Raw genomic sequence first — 15,778 nt, forward strand, 5'->3', positions numbered from 1 at the left:
ATCTATCCTAAGCCAGTAGCCAAAATTATACTTAATGATGAAACACTAGTGCTTTCACATTAAAGTCAGGATCAACTGTAGTGTGCCCATTATCATAGCCTTTTTTTTCTCACCATGGTTTCAGAAGTTCTAGGCAATGCAGTGAGAGAAAAAAAAGAAATGAGCTGTTAGTATTGGAAAGAAAGGAGGCATATATTTAGTGATATTTATTTATATATATATATATATATGCACTATATATATATATCATATATATATATTATATCACTATATATCACTCTATATTTAGTGATAATATGATTATGAAGAAATGAAATGAACTTTCATTTTGAGAGAGGAGAAGAGAGAGAGTGTGTGTGCACATGCAAGAGCAGAGGAATGGCAGAGAGAGAGGGAGAGAGAGAATCCCAAGCAGGCTCTGTGCTGTCACATTTGACATGGGGCTCAGTCTCACGAATGTGAGGTCATGGGCTGATCCAAAATCAAGAGTTAGAGGCTTACCTGACTGAGCCACCCAGGCACCTTGGAAATCTTAGAATTTAGAATGTTTTTCTAAACATGACCTGAAAGGCAGAAATGGGAAAGGAAGAGACTGATAGATTTGATTACATAAAACATTTAAAATTTTTGAACTTCCCAAAACATCATAAAAAATATAAATGTAGCTGATTACCTTGAAAAATATTTTTAACATATGTGGCAGACTGAAGGTAAATTTCTCTACCATACAACCAATTTATGGAAGATGTAAGCTCACCGATAACTTAAAGGTGCAAATTAAACCAAAGGAATACCATTATTTTGGCACCAAACTGGCAAAGAACAACAAAAAGTCTAGAGTGCAAGAATATTGGTACTTGCCTGCACTACTGGTAGAAATGTACCTTGGGGCAGCCTTGCTGGAGGGTAGTGTGGCCAAGATCAAGAGCCATTCCCTACCAATTTATCCTAAGGAAATTTTCATAGCTGTTTGCAAATATATGGTTCCAATGATAATCATTGCAGTTTTCTTTCTGTTTTTTGTTTTGATTCTTGAAGTATAATTGACATACAACATTATATTAGTTTTAGGTGTACAAGATAATGATGGGATATTTGTGTATATTGCAGAATGATCACGGTAACTATAGTTAACATCTGTCATCAGACATAGTTACAAAATGTTTTTTTCTTGTGATGAAAACTTTTAAGATCTACTTTCTTAGCAACTTTATGCAATACGGTTTTATTACCTGTAGTAAGCATGCTGTACATTTCATCCCCAGGACTTATTTATTTTGTAACTGGAAGTTTGTGCCTTTAATTCCCTTAATCCATTTCACCTACCCCCACTGCCTGCCTCTGGCAACCACCAGTCTCTTCTTTGTATCTATGAGTTCTATGCAGTGTTCTTTATAATATGAATATCTTGTGATTAACAAATGTCTTTCTATGGGGAGATGGTTAATTCAGTTGTAATAGAGCCACATAATGGAATACTGTGAAATTATTAAAGATAGTGTTGACAAATATTGAATGATATGGACAGATCCATGCTATGTGAACAAAGATAGATATACTTTCCTCTTATATAGGAAGGAATCGTGCAAAGAAAACTAAATGCAGTTTCTTTGAGGTATTGAGGAAGAAGGAAAGGAAAGTTTTACATTGTCCAAGGCCTTGATTTTTATCAGTAAATACAGAAGGCAACATATATGCCAAGAGGTTCTGTGATGGGGTCTGATTTAGTTGGGATACATACTGTTTCCAAGTTGTTAATTGATAGGGCCTCTGAATATCAATGCTGTTTGTCAGAGGCAACTTCACTATTGTAATTTAGTTTACAGCACAGCAATGGGATGTGTTGGTAGATGGCTTAAGAATGTTAAAATTAATTAATTTTTTAAATTTAATACTTAGTTTTTCAGTTTCACAGCAGAATCACATTCTGATTATTAATAGTACCTAAGCTGTTATGAGATTTAAGTATAATATCTTAGCTCTTAGGCTTTCCATAGTTAATTTAAGCAAAGGATAGTTACTGTTAAAGGACCATAGAGAGTGATCAATGCTTTATATATGTTGGGATTAATAATTTCACTTTTTCTTCAAGGTCCTCAAATTCTGTGTCTTCAAGTGAATATAATGTGTGGAGCAGTGAAAATGCTGATGGACAAACTCCAGAAAAAACTTCTGCATGGGAACCTCTGTTCAATTTTTTCTTTCCAACAAGTAAGTTCTTTTTTTTCCCCTCCCAGTGTCCTCATTTTGTAAAGAGTAGTTAAATGGTTAGGAGGCAGTGTGGTCTATTGGCGATGGAGTGAGATAGACCTGGGTTTTAATCCTGACTCAACCCTTTGCCGTAGGCAAGATAGCATCTGTGAACCTCAGTGTCCTCAGCTTTAATGAAAATATTTACCACAAAGAATTGTGAGGATGACCTGAGACAGTATTTTTAAGACATTTCATAAATGCAGGTTACTCTTTATAGAAATACTTTTCCTTCACAAATGTCTAAACCTTACACAACTTACCTTAATGGTATTGCCTGAAATTTAGTCACTGACCCAGTATTGTGAAATTAATGCCTTCTATATCATTAATCAGGGTACTGTGTGGCTCTGATGTTATGGAATATACCAGATGTTTTCCCATCAGTTTTAATGATAAAAAGTTCAGGTTTCAAGTCACATCATCTTTTTGTGATTCTGTATATAATGTGTTTATCAAGCACATGATGACCCCTGAGAATTATTAACCACAAATAAACATGTTTCATTTTCTGCAACATGTGGTACCCTTTCAAGGAGAAGCTTCAAATAAATTGACATATGTGAATTACAAAGATGAAGCTTTTATTAAAAATCATGTGGAATTTATTCTAACAGAATTTGATGTACATAAGTAAGCACAAAATTATATCCGTTTGTTTAATTTCAGATTCTGCCACTGAATTCTTCTGTGATCTTGCAGAAGTCTCCTCATTTTTCTCTATACTGGTTTCATCAAGTACAAAACAGGCATTATAATACCTACTACTAATGAGAATAGCAAAATAAATGAGCCCCTTAAGTAAATTTTAAAAACCACCATGTTCAAGTTGAGTGAAGAAAGAGAAATTTGAGGGCTGCCTAGCTGGCTCAGTCAGTAGAGCCTGTGACTGTTGATTTTGGGTCGTAAGTTTGAGCCCTACATTGGCCATAGAGTTTACTTAAAAAACATAAAAATAATAAAATCTTTAAAAAAGAAAGAAATTTGAGAAGGTGTTATGTTGTGAAGCTAAATGAATGGCTTAGTGAGAGTGCCAAAGTTGGTCATAAACAACAAATGATGATTTAAGCTTTTTTTTAGAAATGTTTATTTATTTTTGAGGAAGAGAGAGCACAAGCAGGGGAGGGGCAGAGAGAGAGAGGGAGACAGAATCTGAAGCAGACTCCAGGCTCTGAGCTGTCAGTGCAGAGCCTGACACAGGGCTCAAACTCACAAACTGTGAGATCATGACCCGAGCCAAAGTCGGATGCTTAATCAACTGAGCCACCCAGGTGCCCTGATGATTTAAGCTTTAGAGCTAATGAAGATAACAGACATAAACTGTTCCATAATTACCTCTAATAACAACATTATACAAACAGTGAAGCCACCTTTTCACTCTTATGTGTATCCTAAGAAACTTAACAGAAGACCATGGGGGAGGGGAAGAAAAAAAAAGAAAGAAGAGATTAGAGAGGGAGGGAGCCAAAACATAAGAGACTCTTAAAAACAGAACAAACTGAAGGTTGATGGGAGGTGGGAGGGAGGGGAGGGTGGGTGATGGGTATTGAGGAGGGCACCTGTTGGGATGAGCACTGGGTGTTGTATGGAAACCAATTTGACAATAAATTTCATATTTAGAAAAATCAAAATTAAAAAAGTAAATAAATAAAAACAGTCTAAATAAGAATATCTGCATTTCCAAAATATTCCTTCAACCTGGCACAGTAAATTGAGTCAAAATCAATTGTATGAGATACCCAACAAAATCAGACGGTTCCATTTTAAGAGAAACATCTGACCCAGGTTGATTCAAATCTTTAAAAAACAGTGATTAATTATTTATAAAATGTATATGCTGTTTCTTTGGAAAGAATAACTACAAGTTCATAAAATGGGAAATACTTTTAACCAATTTATTTCCTCTCCTGTATAATTGAAAAGGAACACTCTTCCCACTTAAGCACTAAAAAAAAGTCTGCTGTTTTGTCATTAGGCTGTTGTTCGTAAAAGATTTATCTCTTGCACATTAAAGTGATAACCTTGAGATAGATTGACAGGGAAGCTTGAGAGGTCACACAGTCCTTCTCTCTTTGGACAAAATTATATACTTAACACCTGGTAAAAATTTTCTACCCTTTTTGTTCTTCAAAATACAATGTCTCAGTAATTTAAGTCTGAAAGTTAATTTTAGTATCTGGCATAAAGTCCATCAGATCCAACTGCAGTATAAAATAACAGAAGCTCAGGGGCACCTGGGTGACTCAGTCAGTTAAGCACCCAGCTTTGGCTCAGGTGTTGATCTCACGGTTCATGGGTTCGAGGCCCGTGTTGGGCTCTGCGCTGACAGCTCAGAGCCTGGAGCCTTCCTCAGATTCTGTGTCTCATCTCTCTCTGCCCCTCCCCTGCTCACACTCTGTCTCTCTCTCTCTCAAAAATGAATAAACATTAAAAAAATTTTTTAACATTTATTATTTTTTTGAGACAGAGAGAGACAGAGCATGAACGGGGTGAACGGGGGAGGGACAGAGAGAGAGAGGGAGACACAGAATCTGAAACAGGCTCCAGGCTCTGTCAGCACAGAGCCCTATGCGGGACTCGAACTCATGGACCGCAAGATCATGACCTGAGCCGAAGTTGGACGCTCAACCGACTGAGCCACCCAGGCGCCCCCCATTAAAAAAATTTTTAAATAACAGAAGCTCAGCATTAGATGAGATCTTAATCATCCAGTCCAGTCTCTTTTGTGATTTAAAATCTCTTCTATGATTTCCATTCCTGGAAAGTGATCTTTGAATGATGCCAATAGCAAAGAATTCTGCACATAGTAAGTCCATACCATCTCTGACCGGGCCCTGATCATGGTATTCCAGATGCACTCCAGCCTGGGGAGGGAAGTCACTGTGGGCCGGGTAGAATTGAGAATAGATTGCCTAGTTTATATAACGACAAAGTAGACCAAACTCTCACATGTCTAAAATGTTTGGGAAATGAATATGCAGGGCAACTGGTAATGCATTAAATTGGTGGCCTTGCACAGGTTACTTTGATCCTTCATTTCTTTATTTCCAGAATGGGGGTTGTAAAACTCATTTTGAGAGTTTGTTATAAAGATTAGAAATAACGTGTGTAAATCAAGGTACCTGGCCCAAGTAGGTGCCTAGTGAATGGTAGCTATTATTATTTTTACCTTAGTTTCGGGAACTGCAAATCTTTAAAAAAGAGGAATATAATAAAATATACCAAGAGATAAAAATATGCTTGTAAACATCATACTGTTCTTTGCTGATGTTCAAGTGCTTGAGAGTGATTATAAAACATCAGTTATTACTTTTCTAAGTCTGTAGTTGTTGACAGTATTGAAGATTGAACGGAATCTATGCTGGCCGTAAGCCATACCGTAGAAGTTTTCTTTTTGAATAAAAATCTGGTATCTGCCGTTTTGGTTGTCATTTGTTTCTCTTACAAAGCAGGATGTTTAAAAGAATCAGCTGTTTGAGCTTGCAAGTCTTATTTATTTATTTATTTATTTATTTATTTATTTATTTATGAGCTTGCAAGTCTTATAGATTCTGATATGTATGAATTTATTGCAGTTGCATGAATCTTCTTGTTCATGCCATAAATCATTGCCTGTTCAGAATTATAGAGTCATAACTTAAGGTCAAAAGGAAGAATCTTAAAACATACCGTAGTGCCAATATGGTAAGTGTTCACAGAAAGTAGGTCAATACCAATAGTATCATTTACCTTACACTCTAACAGTAAACTGAATTTTACTTACATTCATTTTCATTGACACATTCAGTGAGTTTCTGTAGCTTAGTAGAATTGAGTGAGAGGATATTCATGGTATTATGTTATTAACAAGGCATTAGTTTTAAGGACATTTGGTATGTTCTTGTTATTTAGCTCCTTCTGTGTTATATTTGTATTACTACTACTCAGCTTATGATCTATAGTCCTTTTAAAACTACCTTACCAATGACCTGTTAACAATTTACATTTTTCTGCCATTCATCTAGAATTGAAAATGTGATGTTAAATAACTTTGTGGTAATTTTTAGCTTAACTCTTTTTTTTCAACATTCATCACCATTTGTACATGTCATTCAGTCTTTAAATGTACCAGTTTGAGGGGCACCTGGGTAGCTCAGTCAGTTAAGTGTCCAACTTTGGCTCAGGTCATGATCTTGCAGTTCAAGCCCTGCATCAGGCTCTGTGCTGACAGCTCAGAGACTGCAGCCCACTTCGGATTCTGTCTCCCTCTCTCTCTGCCCCTCCCCAGCTCATGCTCTGTCTCTGTGTTTCTCTCTCTCTCTCTCTCTCTCTCTCAAAAATAAATGATAAAACATTGAAAAACATTTAAACGCACCAGTTTGAATATTTTTCTTTTTTGTCTTGCAGTAATTATTTAATTAAGGAAAGTGCTTATTAACCATACTGAATTATTTTTCTTGGATTTTGTTGGTAAAAGCATGCATTCCAAAGCAGAATCAGGTGGTGAAGGCTTGCAATGAGCAGCAAGATTACAACAAGACTGAATGTTTGGGATATAAATGCTGTTACTCATCCTTCAAGATCAGTAACATCAACCGTTTTGTCCCATTAAAGGATAGTAAGTTCATCCTCTTACATTTATTATATTTATGTTTTTAAAAATTGAAGAAATAGGTCACAATGGCATAAGTTTAAATTTGGATCTCTTAGCTTAACACCTAAAGGGGGGATCCCAGCCCTCGAGCAACACTGTCTGTAAAAGTCCAGAGGTGGGCAGGCCTCAATTCATCAACAGTTTCGGCTTAGCCTTTGATATGACTTTGGCAGTTCAAAATTAGTCTCCTCTTTTCTTTTGCTTTAGTCGATCTCTGTCTTGTTCCAGAGATTCCAGGCTCTGTGAGATCTAACCTTCAGTGCTTGGAAGAAGATACCAGTTGAGCATGCCTTAGCTTATTTTTCTCTTCTCACCTTTTCTTCCTACTTGAGTAGAATTCTTCCCATTTATCTTGTCTTCAAACATAACGTTCAAAGTATGTAACGATAGACTTGCATGTTCCTTGTTAAGGTTTGTTTATTAGTTTCTCTTTGTTCTATTGTTTTTGAATCAGGTTCTTAAGATTTGTTTTTTCTTTAAAAAGTTTTGAGAACTAGACCATCTGTTTTTGCTCCTGCATTTGGATTGTGGGGACATATTACCAGTTGGTCCCATGATGGACATATTAGATATGATTAAACACTAACAAATACTACAAAAAGGATGCATGCAAAACAATGTCTTAGGTTAATATAGTCCCTATTCAATTTACAGGTCTTTGTTGAACATCTAGTATTAATAATGGAAACCGAAACCTGATCATGAATACAGTATTACAGTTTCAGCACTGTCACATGGTGTTTATAATTCATTCATCAGTTTAGTCTTTATATTATGTGTGAAGAAACATTCAGCCTTTGCGGAGGGAAAAATTGTACCGTGACTTATAATTCCCCAATCATATTAGAATGCATTTCCAAATGAATATAAGAATAAAATATGCTTATTCACCTGCAAAGTCTTGATTTCTTATTTAATGTTCTATAATTTGAAGTAAACATTTAAGAAGCCATTCCTTTAACAAGTCAACTATTCGTAGTTTAATTCCCTCCTTGAGTGCCCTAGGATGTATAACATATGGCCAAGAAAAAAAACACACTTCGGCCATAGGAAGAAATATATAGTATGAGTCATAATAGTCTGTTAAGAAAAACAGTAGGATCATTTTGTTAAGGCTTCCTTAGGGAGGCATGTATTTCAAGTGTAGCTTTTAGTTGTATTTCAAGATTTCATAAACTCCTGCTACTGATAGAGTAGCAAAGATATTTACCTGTCATATAAGAATACTTCTCTTTTTTGCTTCGTTCACTGATAGTTGTTTATAAAGGCTTTATGAAAGAGCTCAGATTTTCTTCTCTTGCTTAAGTCATAAAAGTAACAGAATATAATTAAACCAACAGAGCCTACACAGATGTTCCGGATGTTTGGGCTTGGTGTGATCGGCATGATCATCCTGGGATGTGTGCCCATTTTTTGCTGCTCTCTTTGGCGGAGGAGGTAGGCAAACATAAACTTTTATTTGCTGATTGCTGAGTGTATTTGGATATTTCTGTGTAGACACATTTATTCATATGCACTAGAAACACGGGGATTATGTTTGGGTCCCTTTTGTTTAAAAGAAGGTAGCTTAGGAAAAACATAAAATAGAGTTACCATAATATTTTTAAATTTTTTTAAATGTTTATTTATTATTCTGAGAGAGAGAAAGAGTGAGCGCGAGCGAGCAGGGAAGGGGAAGAGAGAGAGGAGATAAAGAATCCAAAACAGACTTCCAGGCTCTGGGTTGTCAGCACAGAGCCCGATGCGTGGCTCGATCCCACGAGCTGTGAGATCGTGACCTGAGGTGAAGTCGGACACTTAACCGACTGAGCCACTCAGGCGCCCCAAGTTAACCATAATATTTTTAAATACATGTTATTTTCTTTTTCCATAAATTTAGACATCCTCTTGGAAGGAAAAATACATTAGTGATCTGGGAGCCTGTGAGTGGAAGTGGTTATTAACTGCAAATCAGAAAGGTTCCTAGAAGTGTTATCACCATCTAGTAAATGGTCATCTACCATTGGGTCTTAAAAGCTTTGGTCTCTCTTCAAACCAATTTGCATCATGTTTCTTCTTAGCATCTTATATAAAATCCCCGTGGCCTGTCAGCGTGATACCTCTAAGGTTTTTTTTTTTTTAATTTTTTAAAAATTTAATGTTTATTTTTATTTTGAGAGAGAGAGAGACAGAGCGTGAGTAGGGGAGGGGCAGAGAGAGAGGGAGACACAGAATCTGAGGCAGGCTCCAGGCTCCAAGCTGTCAGCACAGAGCCTGACATGGGGCTCAAACCCACGAGCCGTGAGATCATGACCTGAGCTGAAGTCGGACGTTCAACTGACTGAGCCACCCAGGCGCCCCTATACATCTAAAGTTTTTAAAAAAAATAGCTCACTACCTCTTGGAACGGTGGGTGTGGAGACAGAGCAGGACCAGGACCAGGGTGGTGTGAGTGAGGCAATTAGAGCACAAAATTTAAGGAGACACTCACTCTGAAGTTTGTGCAAGTGGAGGGTCAGCACTAGCATGACCCTGAGAGTATTTCCTTCAGTTCTCTGGTAAAGAAAAGCTACCAGTTGAAGAGTAAGCATCTTTGATGTTTTTATTTGAGTTAATAAGAAAGTAGTGGTATTTGAGTTACCAAAACGTTGGTTAGATTTCACAGGAAGATTGAGACTATACACAAGTTACCTTATTTTCCATAAAGATCATTAAGTCTTTTTTTTTCTTTTTTGTACCTTTTCCTTGAGTTTGATGAATGTGTTATATTCATCACTGTATTTTCAATCCATAGCACAGTGCGTCATGTGTTAAGGTGCCTAATACATTTTTGTTGAATAAATTAATGGTTGAGCGAATACAGAAATATAGTGGATGGCATTGACTAGCCTGGAAGGCAGTCCTATAGTAATTTAAACTTCTCATCACTCACATCATTTTCTCAGACCATTTTGAAGATACAGTAGAGTCGTAGCCTTTCAACTCCTCCCATTTGCTATATGACAGTTCTTCTGTCAGTTTTCACTTAGTTTTGTATACTGAGTGTGTAATCCCTGTTCTTAGGCCTCTCCCATTTTCTTTGTTCCCACAAGTAATTGAGAATAGGAGTGGAATTTTTTTACCCTTCCTTCTTCAGAGTCTGATTTCAGAAAAAAGATAACCATGAACAAAAATGAAATAATATTTGCTAGCAAATGGTGGCTAGGATTATGCCATGCAGTCTAGATGTCTGGTATAATAGGCCTGGTGTAATAATTTCATTATGGCTCCTCCACTGTGTCTCTGCCAAGGAGTTTTAAAGGGATGTTCAGGTACGCTGGATTTTTCTTTAAAATTAATTTCAAAGAATTCTTCCCTGATAATATATTTTCTTCTTTATATATAGTAAAAACTGTTCGAGAGATTTGAACAGTGTGAATTGTGTATTTATTGAACACCAAAAATTTGGTTTTCTATAATTTATTTATTTATTTCTGAAATTTATTTGTTTCTTCAGACATCCTGGGTTGTTTTTTGCAACCCCAGAGTATGTGCTTAGTGCTTGCTGCTTAGCTTAATTTCCGGTAACAATGGGTGTGTGAGGGTGGATGGGGCACTGTCAAGATTTTCCTGGTAAGCTGATTTTAGAGGCAAGGAGAATAATTGTGTTCGAATAAAGACCCTATCCTTGATACCAAACAAGGAGCTTAAATGGAAGCCAAAGCCTGCTAACCACTCCTTTCTTTTTGGGGTCGAGATATCTCTTTAGAACTATCCCCTTAACTTGCTTCCTGTTCTTCATTTCCAAGAATAAAGAGATAGATAAAATATTACAGTAGGTAGAATAAATGACCCATAAAAGGGAAATAGATGCAGCAGTAAAATCAATATGTAGTGGTTTAAAAAAGAAAAGGAGGTAGCCAAACACAGTTGTTTATCTAAATCAACTAACTAGGGGCTAAAAGCCAGAAGCAGATGTGCAGTAACATGATCTGGGCCTGTTTGTTGGAAGAACTCTTGAGGCATTGGAAGAAACTATTAAGCTCCTCCTCCTGCTGGGTCCTGTCCTTTACATTAAATATACGTTCCTTCAGATGTTGTAGCTCTCCCCTCTCGGCCTCCAGTTGTAAGCCAAAACAAGTGATGTTTTGACGTTCCGTAGCTCCTACAATTTGGACGGTGTGTTTTATTCACAGATCGCCTCAGGAGCTAACAACTGGCAAGGGTTAGAGGGATGAAACATGAGAAGTAATATGAGCAGGTGGGAGAAATGAAAGCAGTTTGGGGGAAGAGGATAATCACTTTCCAGAGCCAAATGCATTTTATTCTTTTGGTGTCTAATTCGTGCTTTCTACAGTTGAGCATATTTAGTTATTGCTTGTGCTAGGCATTGTGGACGATACAGAAATGTCTGAGACATAGGCCCTACTTTCAAAGAGCTTAAACCTACCTTAAAATAAGCCCCAAGCATGACATGTTAAATAATAACATATGATGGAATATAATTAAGGATTAAGAGAGTGGTGGCAATAACTTACCAAAGTTTTGAGGCAGTGGGGATCAGGATGAATGGGAGAGGGCACAGTGGGCTCTGTGGTGGAGGTACTATTTGAGCTGAGTTTTGAAGGGAGGACAAGATTTGGAGGGGGGGCTCCCGCATAATTCATTACATCCAGATGGAATCTCCTCACTATAGACCCCTTAACTGCTTGTCATTTCTAAGCAGAAGTGGCTGAACTTTGCCCCTGGAATAATCTGTAATGTAATCTCTAGTTTACTTCTACTTGACTCAAGTTCAGGTGAGGTGTGAACCAGGTACACCGAGAACTCAAGCCAGCTTGAATTGGTTGCACATGTACAGAAGAGAGCAGACAGCACTAGTGAAAGAAAGGCTTTCTAAGAATTTTCTACTAATAGCCTTATTAAACTTGCATATAAGATGCGTTTTGAAATTCATTACGTCTTCAAGGTTATGTAAGATCTATTTTTATTCTCATTAATAGGGATCAGAAACCTCGTTAGGTTTCAGTGTCACTGGCAGGCTTAAGACTTACATAGAGATGAAGGAAGGAGGAGATCAGGTGGATGAGGATGAAAGGAAGCAGGGGAGGGGGCTCTAGTGGGAGAGAAGAGAAGAGTGGTGGCTGAATTGTTCCCGTTACAGTAATAGAGTGCCAATAATTGTAGTCTCAAGTGCCACATTTAGTTTCTAATCTTTATCTGTTTTTAGATAAAGTTTAATCTTTATACATAGACCAGTTAAACATCTGTGTATTATATAGTGATATGATACTTGAGTGTGTACATAGCTTTGGTAAGGTGGAAAATTCAAATATTATAATACCATGCCCATTAAACTCAGATGGAGTGCATTTTCTTGTGTTTCTTTCTTCCTCAGATTGGATTTGCAACTTTGAATTAAGAAAAAATCCAGAACTCAGTCTGAAAATGACAAAACTATGTTTTCTTTCAACTAATAAAAAGCCATGTTTTTTTAAGATTGTAGATCATCTGATACACAGATGATGTAAATAGCACATCCCCCATACACTTTCAATGTTGCTACTTGCCAGATGGCTGTTACTGAAAATTTCTACATTTAGACAAATCCTGCTGCGTGATTCTCTGTATTATAATGTGGTTTTCATTATGCAGATAGTCTTAATACCACTTACTTTTTAGAATGGGAGGTAAAGAATTGGGAATAAATGTGTCAAAGATTGCCTAAAAATCATCACCCATTGAATTTTAAAAATAGGCATTCACATTTTCAAATCTCCATGTTTGTGTGTTTCATTATACTGTACAACATAATTAGTAATGTTATTTTGAAAAGCTTTATGCAGTAATTAGCCAACTGCTGAAAGGTTTGAAGTTCCTAGGATTATATACATGTGAATTCAGAGAAAGGAAATAAAGTCTGTAAATTTTAAAAGTATGGCTAGTCTGTAAGAACTTTGATAAAATATGATCAGATGAGAATGTGAGCAAACTGGAACCCTGCTCTAACATGACTCACTATAGATTTGAAACTCACATAAAGCCAGTTCTTCTTGGACCCTGTTCAAGGTAATTTAGTTACTGAAATAATAAGAGAATCTCATTATATGCAGATTATATGTCTGAAATGTTCCCATAAGAGAAGTCTGGAGTAGTAGGTACTATTAAAAAGAACATTTTGTTGCCAAGTAACTAATAACCTCAATGCAAAATGCAGTGGCCTTTTCTCAGTTCCCATCCAACTTGACCTTTTGGTCACATAGAACACTGTTGATTGCTCCCTTCTTGAAACTTTCGTTCCTTGGATTTCATTGTTCCCTTTACCATTCTGATTCTTCTCGGTTTGCTTTTCTTTGTTGTCTCAACTGTGGTTATTTCCCAAAGTCTTATTCTCATCTACCAGAGAATATTACAGGTATGTAGCAGAAAGAACATGTAAAAAAAATCTATGTTCTAGTATGTTCTAGTTCTGCCTTTTTTACCAGTTTTATACTGAGGTTAACTTCTTTTGGTATTGGTTTTCTCATAAAATTAGGGTAGAGAATTGAGTTAGATAATTTCTAAGGTTCTTTCTTTTTGGCGTTTAAAAAAAATTTATGGGTGGGGGGGGCAGAGAGAGAGAGAGAGAGAGAGAGAGAGAGAGAGAGAATCTTAAGCAGGATCCACGCTCAGCACAGAGCCCTATGCAGGGCTTGATCCCACGACTCTGGGATCATGACCTGAGCCAAAATCAGAAGTCAGACGCTCAACTGACAGAGCCACCCAGGCGCCCCTAAGGTCCTTTCTGATCATAATATTCTGGGCTTCTCTGAGTGAATGAGTCTTTTAAATCTGAATCCTGAAATCCTTACCTCTACCTATTCCATATTTCCAAATGCCCTCATGAATTAAATGTTCTGTTAGCACCTTAAATGCAACATGTACAAAAGCAAATTTATCTTTTTTTTTTTCTCTCAAACCATCTCCCCTTGATAGCTGTCCATTTCTTTCAGTGATTTCTTTAGTCTCCCAGGCTAGAAACCTTAGAGTCATCTGTGACTATTTCCTTTTCGTTATTTTTAATATGTAATCTGTTCTCTTAGTCTACCTGTAATTTTTTGGTTTCCTTTGGAATGAGTCTGAGATTTGGCTCTTCTTAAATTTATTTATTGTTACATTTATTGTTACCTTAGTCCAGGTCTTATGGTGTCAATTTCTGTCCTGGGTAAGTGGTTTTAGGAGAGGAGCAAAAACAAACAAACAAACAACAACAACCCCCCCCCCCCCCCCGACCAAGGTGTATTATTCTTCTAGGGCTGCCATAACAGAATTTCAGAGACCAGGCAACTTGAACAATAGACATTTATTTTCTCACTGTGAGAAATCATGTGTCCATGATCACAGTGCCAGCTGATTTGGTTTCTGGTGAGGACTCTCTTCCTGGTTTGCAGTTGGCCATCTTCTCACTGTGTACTCACATTGCCTTTCCTTGATGCATGTGAGAAGGAGAGAGAGAAAGAGTAAACTCTCTTGTTTTTAATTTAAAAAACTGAAAAATCAGTTTTTATAATGACATTAATTGTACTGATTGGGGCCCCACCCTTATGACCTCATTTAAACTTAATTACTTCCTTAGAGCCCCCTATCTGCAAATTTAAACACTGGAAGTTCAGCCTTAAATATGTTGAGTTTTAGGGACACAGGCATTCAGTCCTATAACACAAGGCTAGTTGGCATCCAAGGGCATAGAAAGGATTGAGAACTGCAGAGGACATTGGAATGAGGTGTTCAATCCAAAGAATTTATACAAGAAAGACTGTAAGTAACTAGGATGGGACTGCAAGTAGGGTTTGGAAGATGGCTAGGAGCTGAGTCCTGGAGAAGGTTCCTGGTACTTTGATAGGAATATATGACTTTGCCCTTAAGAAGGAAGGAATTTGTACGGGTACTTGCCAAGCCAATTTGAACATATGCCTGGACTCCTAATCTACTCTCCTTCTAATCTATTATGTAATATCCTGCCAGATTCATCTTCAAAAGATAGTATATTATTTCATTTCATTATATTATTCAGGAACTTCTAATCCATTCAAGAATATCTGGATTCCAGACCTTGTGTTAGGTGGTGTGAAGGACAAAATGGTGATTCAGATCATACTCTGCTCTCAAGGAGCACATAGTCTCATAAGGACTATATACAAATCCCCAAAGTAAAAAGTCACACTCCATAAAAAAGTTAAAGGTAAAAACAATTAGCATGTTGGCCTTTTCTGGTTTATGTAAATTTTTCAAATACATTGTCTTAATATGACCTTCAAAACAGAGGTGCAGGGAAGTTTGGTCTCTTGCTCAAGATTACATGATAGAGCAAGGATTACAATCTATCTTCTGAGTTCCTTGCTTTTTGTAGTATAGAAAACAGGAAGAAAAGAAATGCAGATAAAAACACAATGGCATTTTGTTGCTTCAAGCCCACTCAAAGGGCTGTGGCTTTCAAAGTTTTCTATTTTAGACTCACTCTATAATTCCAATACCATTTCTTATAACACTACATGTATCTTTTGCTCCATCCAGGTAGCTATATTTGTTTTTCTTGGTATACCCCAGGCTTTATTCTTGCCTCTGTTCTTTTGCCCACGTTGCTCCCAAATCTTAGGATTGTTCTTCTTCATCCTCTTCATTCATTTGAATTCTTTCTTTACCTTCATATTGCAATTGCCCCAACTCATCCATGAAGTGTTCTGCAAAGGCTCCTGACCCCAACTTTTCTCTTTTCTCCCAGCCTAGCCTCCTTCTGGACTTGTGTTCTTAACCACATAGTCTAACACATAATTATCCTTTGTTTCCTGTTATTAGTTTTCTTTCTCTGGCTAAATTGTAACTTCTGTGAGGACAAGGGGCTAAGCTTCATACTTCTTTGAGTCTAGAGCTGTGGTTCCCCAAATGGGGTCCCTGTAC

The 15,778-nt window shown here is 37.0% G+C and overlaps 1 protein-coding gene across 1 annotated transcript in view; it reads left to right on the top strand.

Moving 5' to 3' along the window:
- The window catches only part of FMR1NB (FMR1 neighbor), a 34,066-nt gene that overhangs the window by 12,137 nt on the left and 6,151 nt on the right, over positions 1-15,778 (top strand). The window contains exons 2-4 of the mRNA XM_053891528.1: positions 2,092-2,211; positions 6,707-6,847; positions 8,224-8,320. Coding sequence (XP_053747503.1) covers positions 2,092-2,211; positions 6,707-6,847; positions 8,224-8,320 — 358 coding nt within the window. The remainder of the gene's footprint in view (positions 1-2,091; positions 2,212-6,706; positions 6,848-8,223; positions 8,321-15,778) is intronic.

The sequence above is a fragment of the Panthera pardus genome, unplaced genomic scaffold (genome assembly GCF_024362965.1).
Source record: "Panthera pardus isolate Hobbes unplaced genomic scaffold, ASM2436296v1 HiC_scaffold_27, whole genome shotgun sequence".
NCBI classification, from domain to species: domain Eukaryota; kingdom Metazoa; phylum Chordata; class Mammalia; order Carnivora; family Felidae; genus Panthera; species Panthera pardus.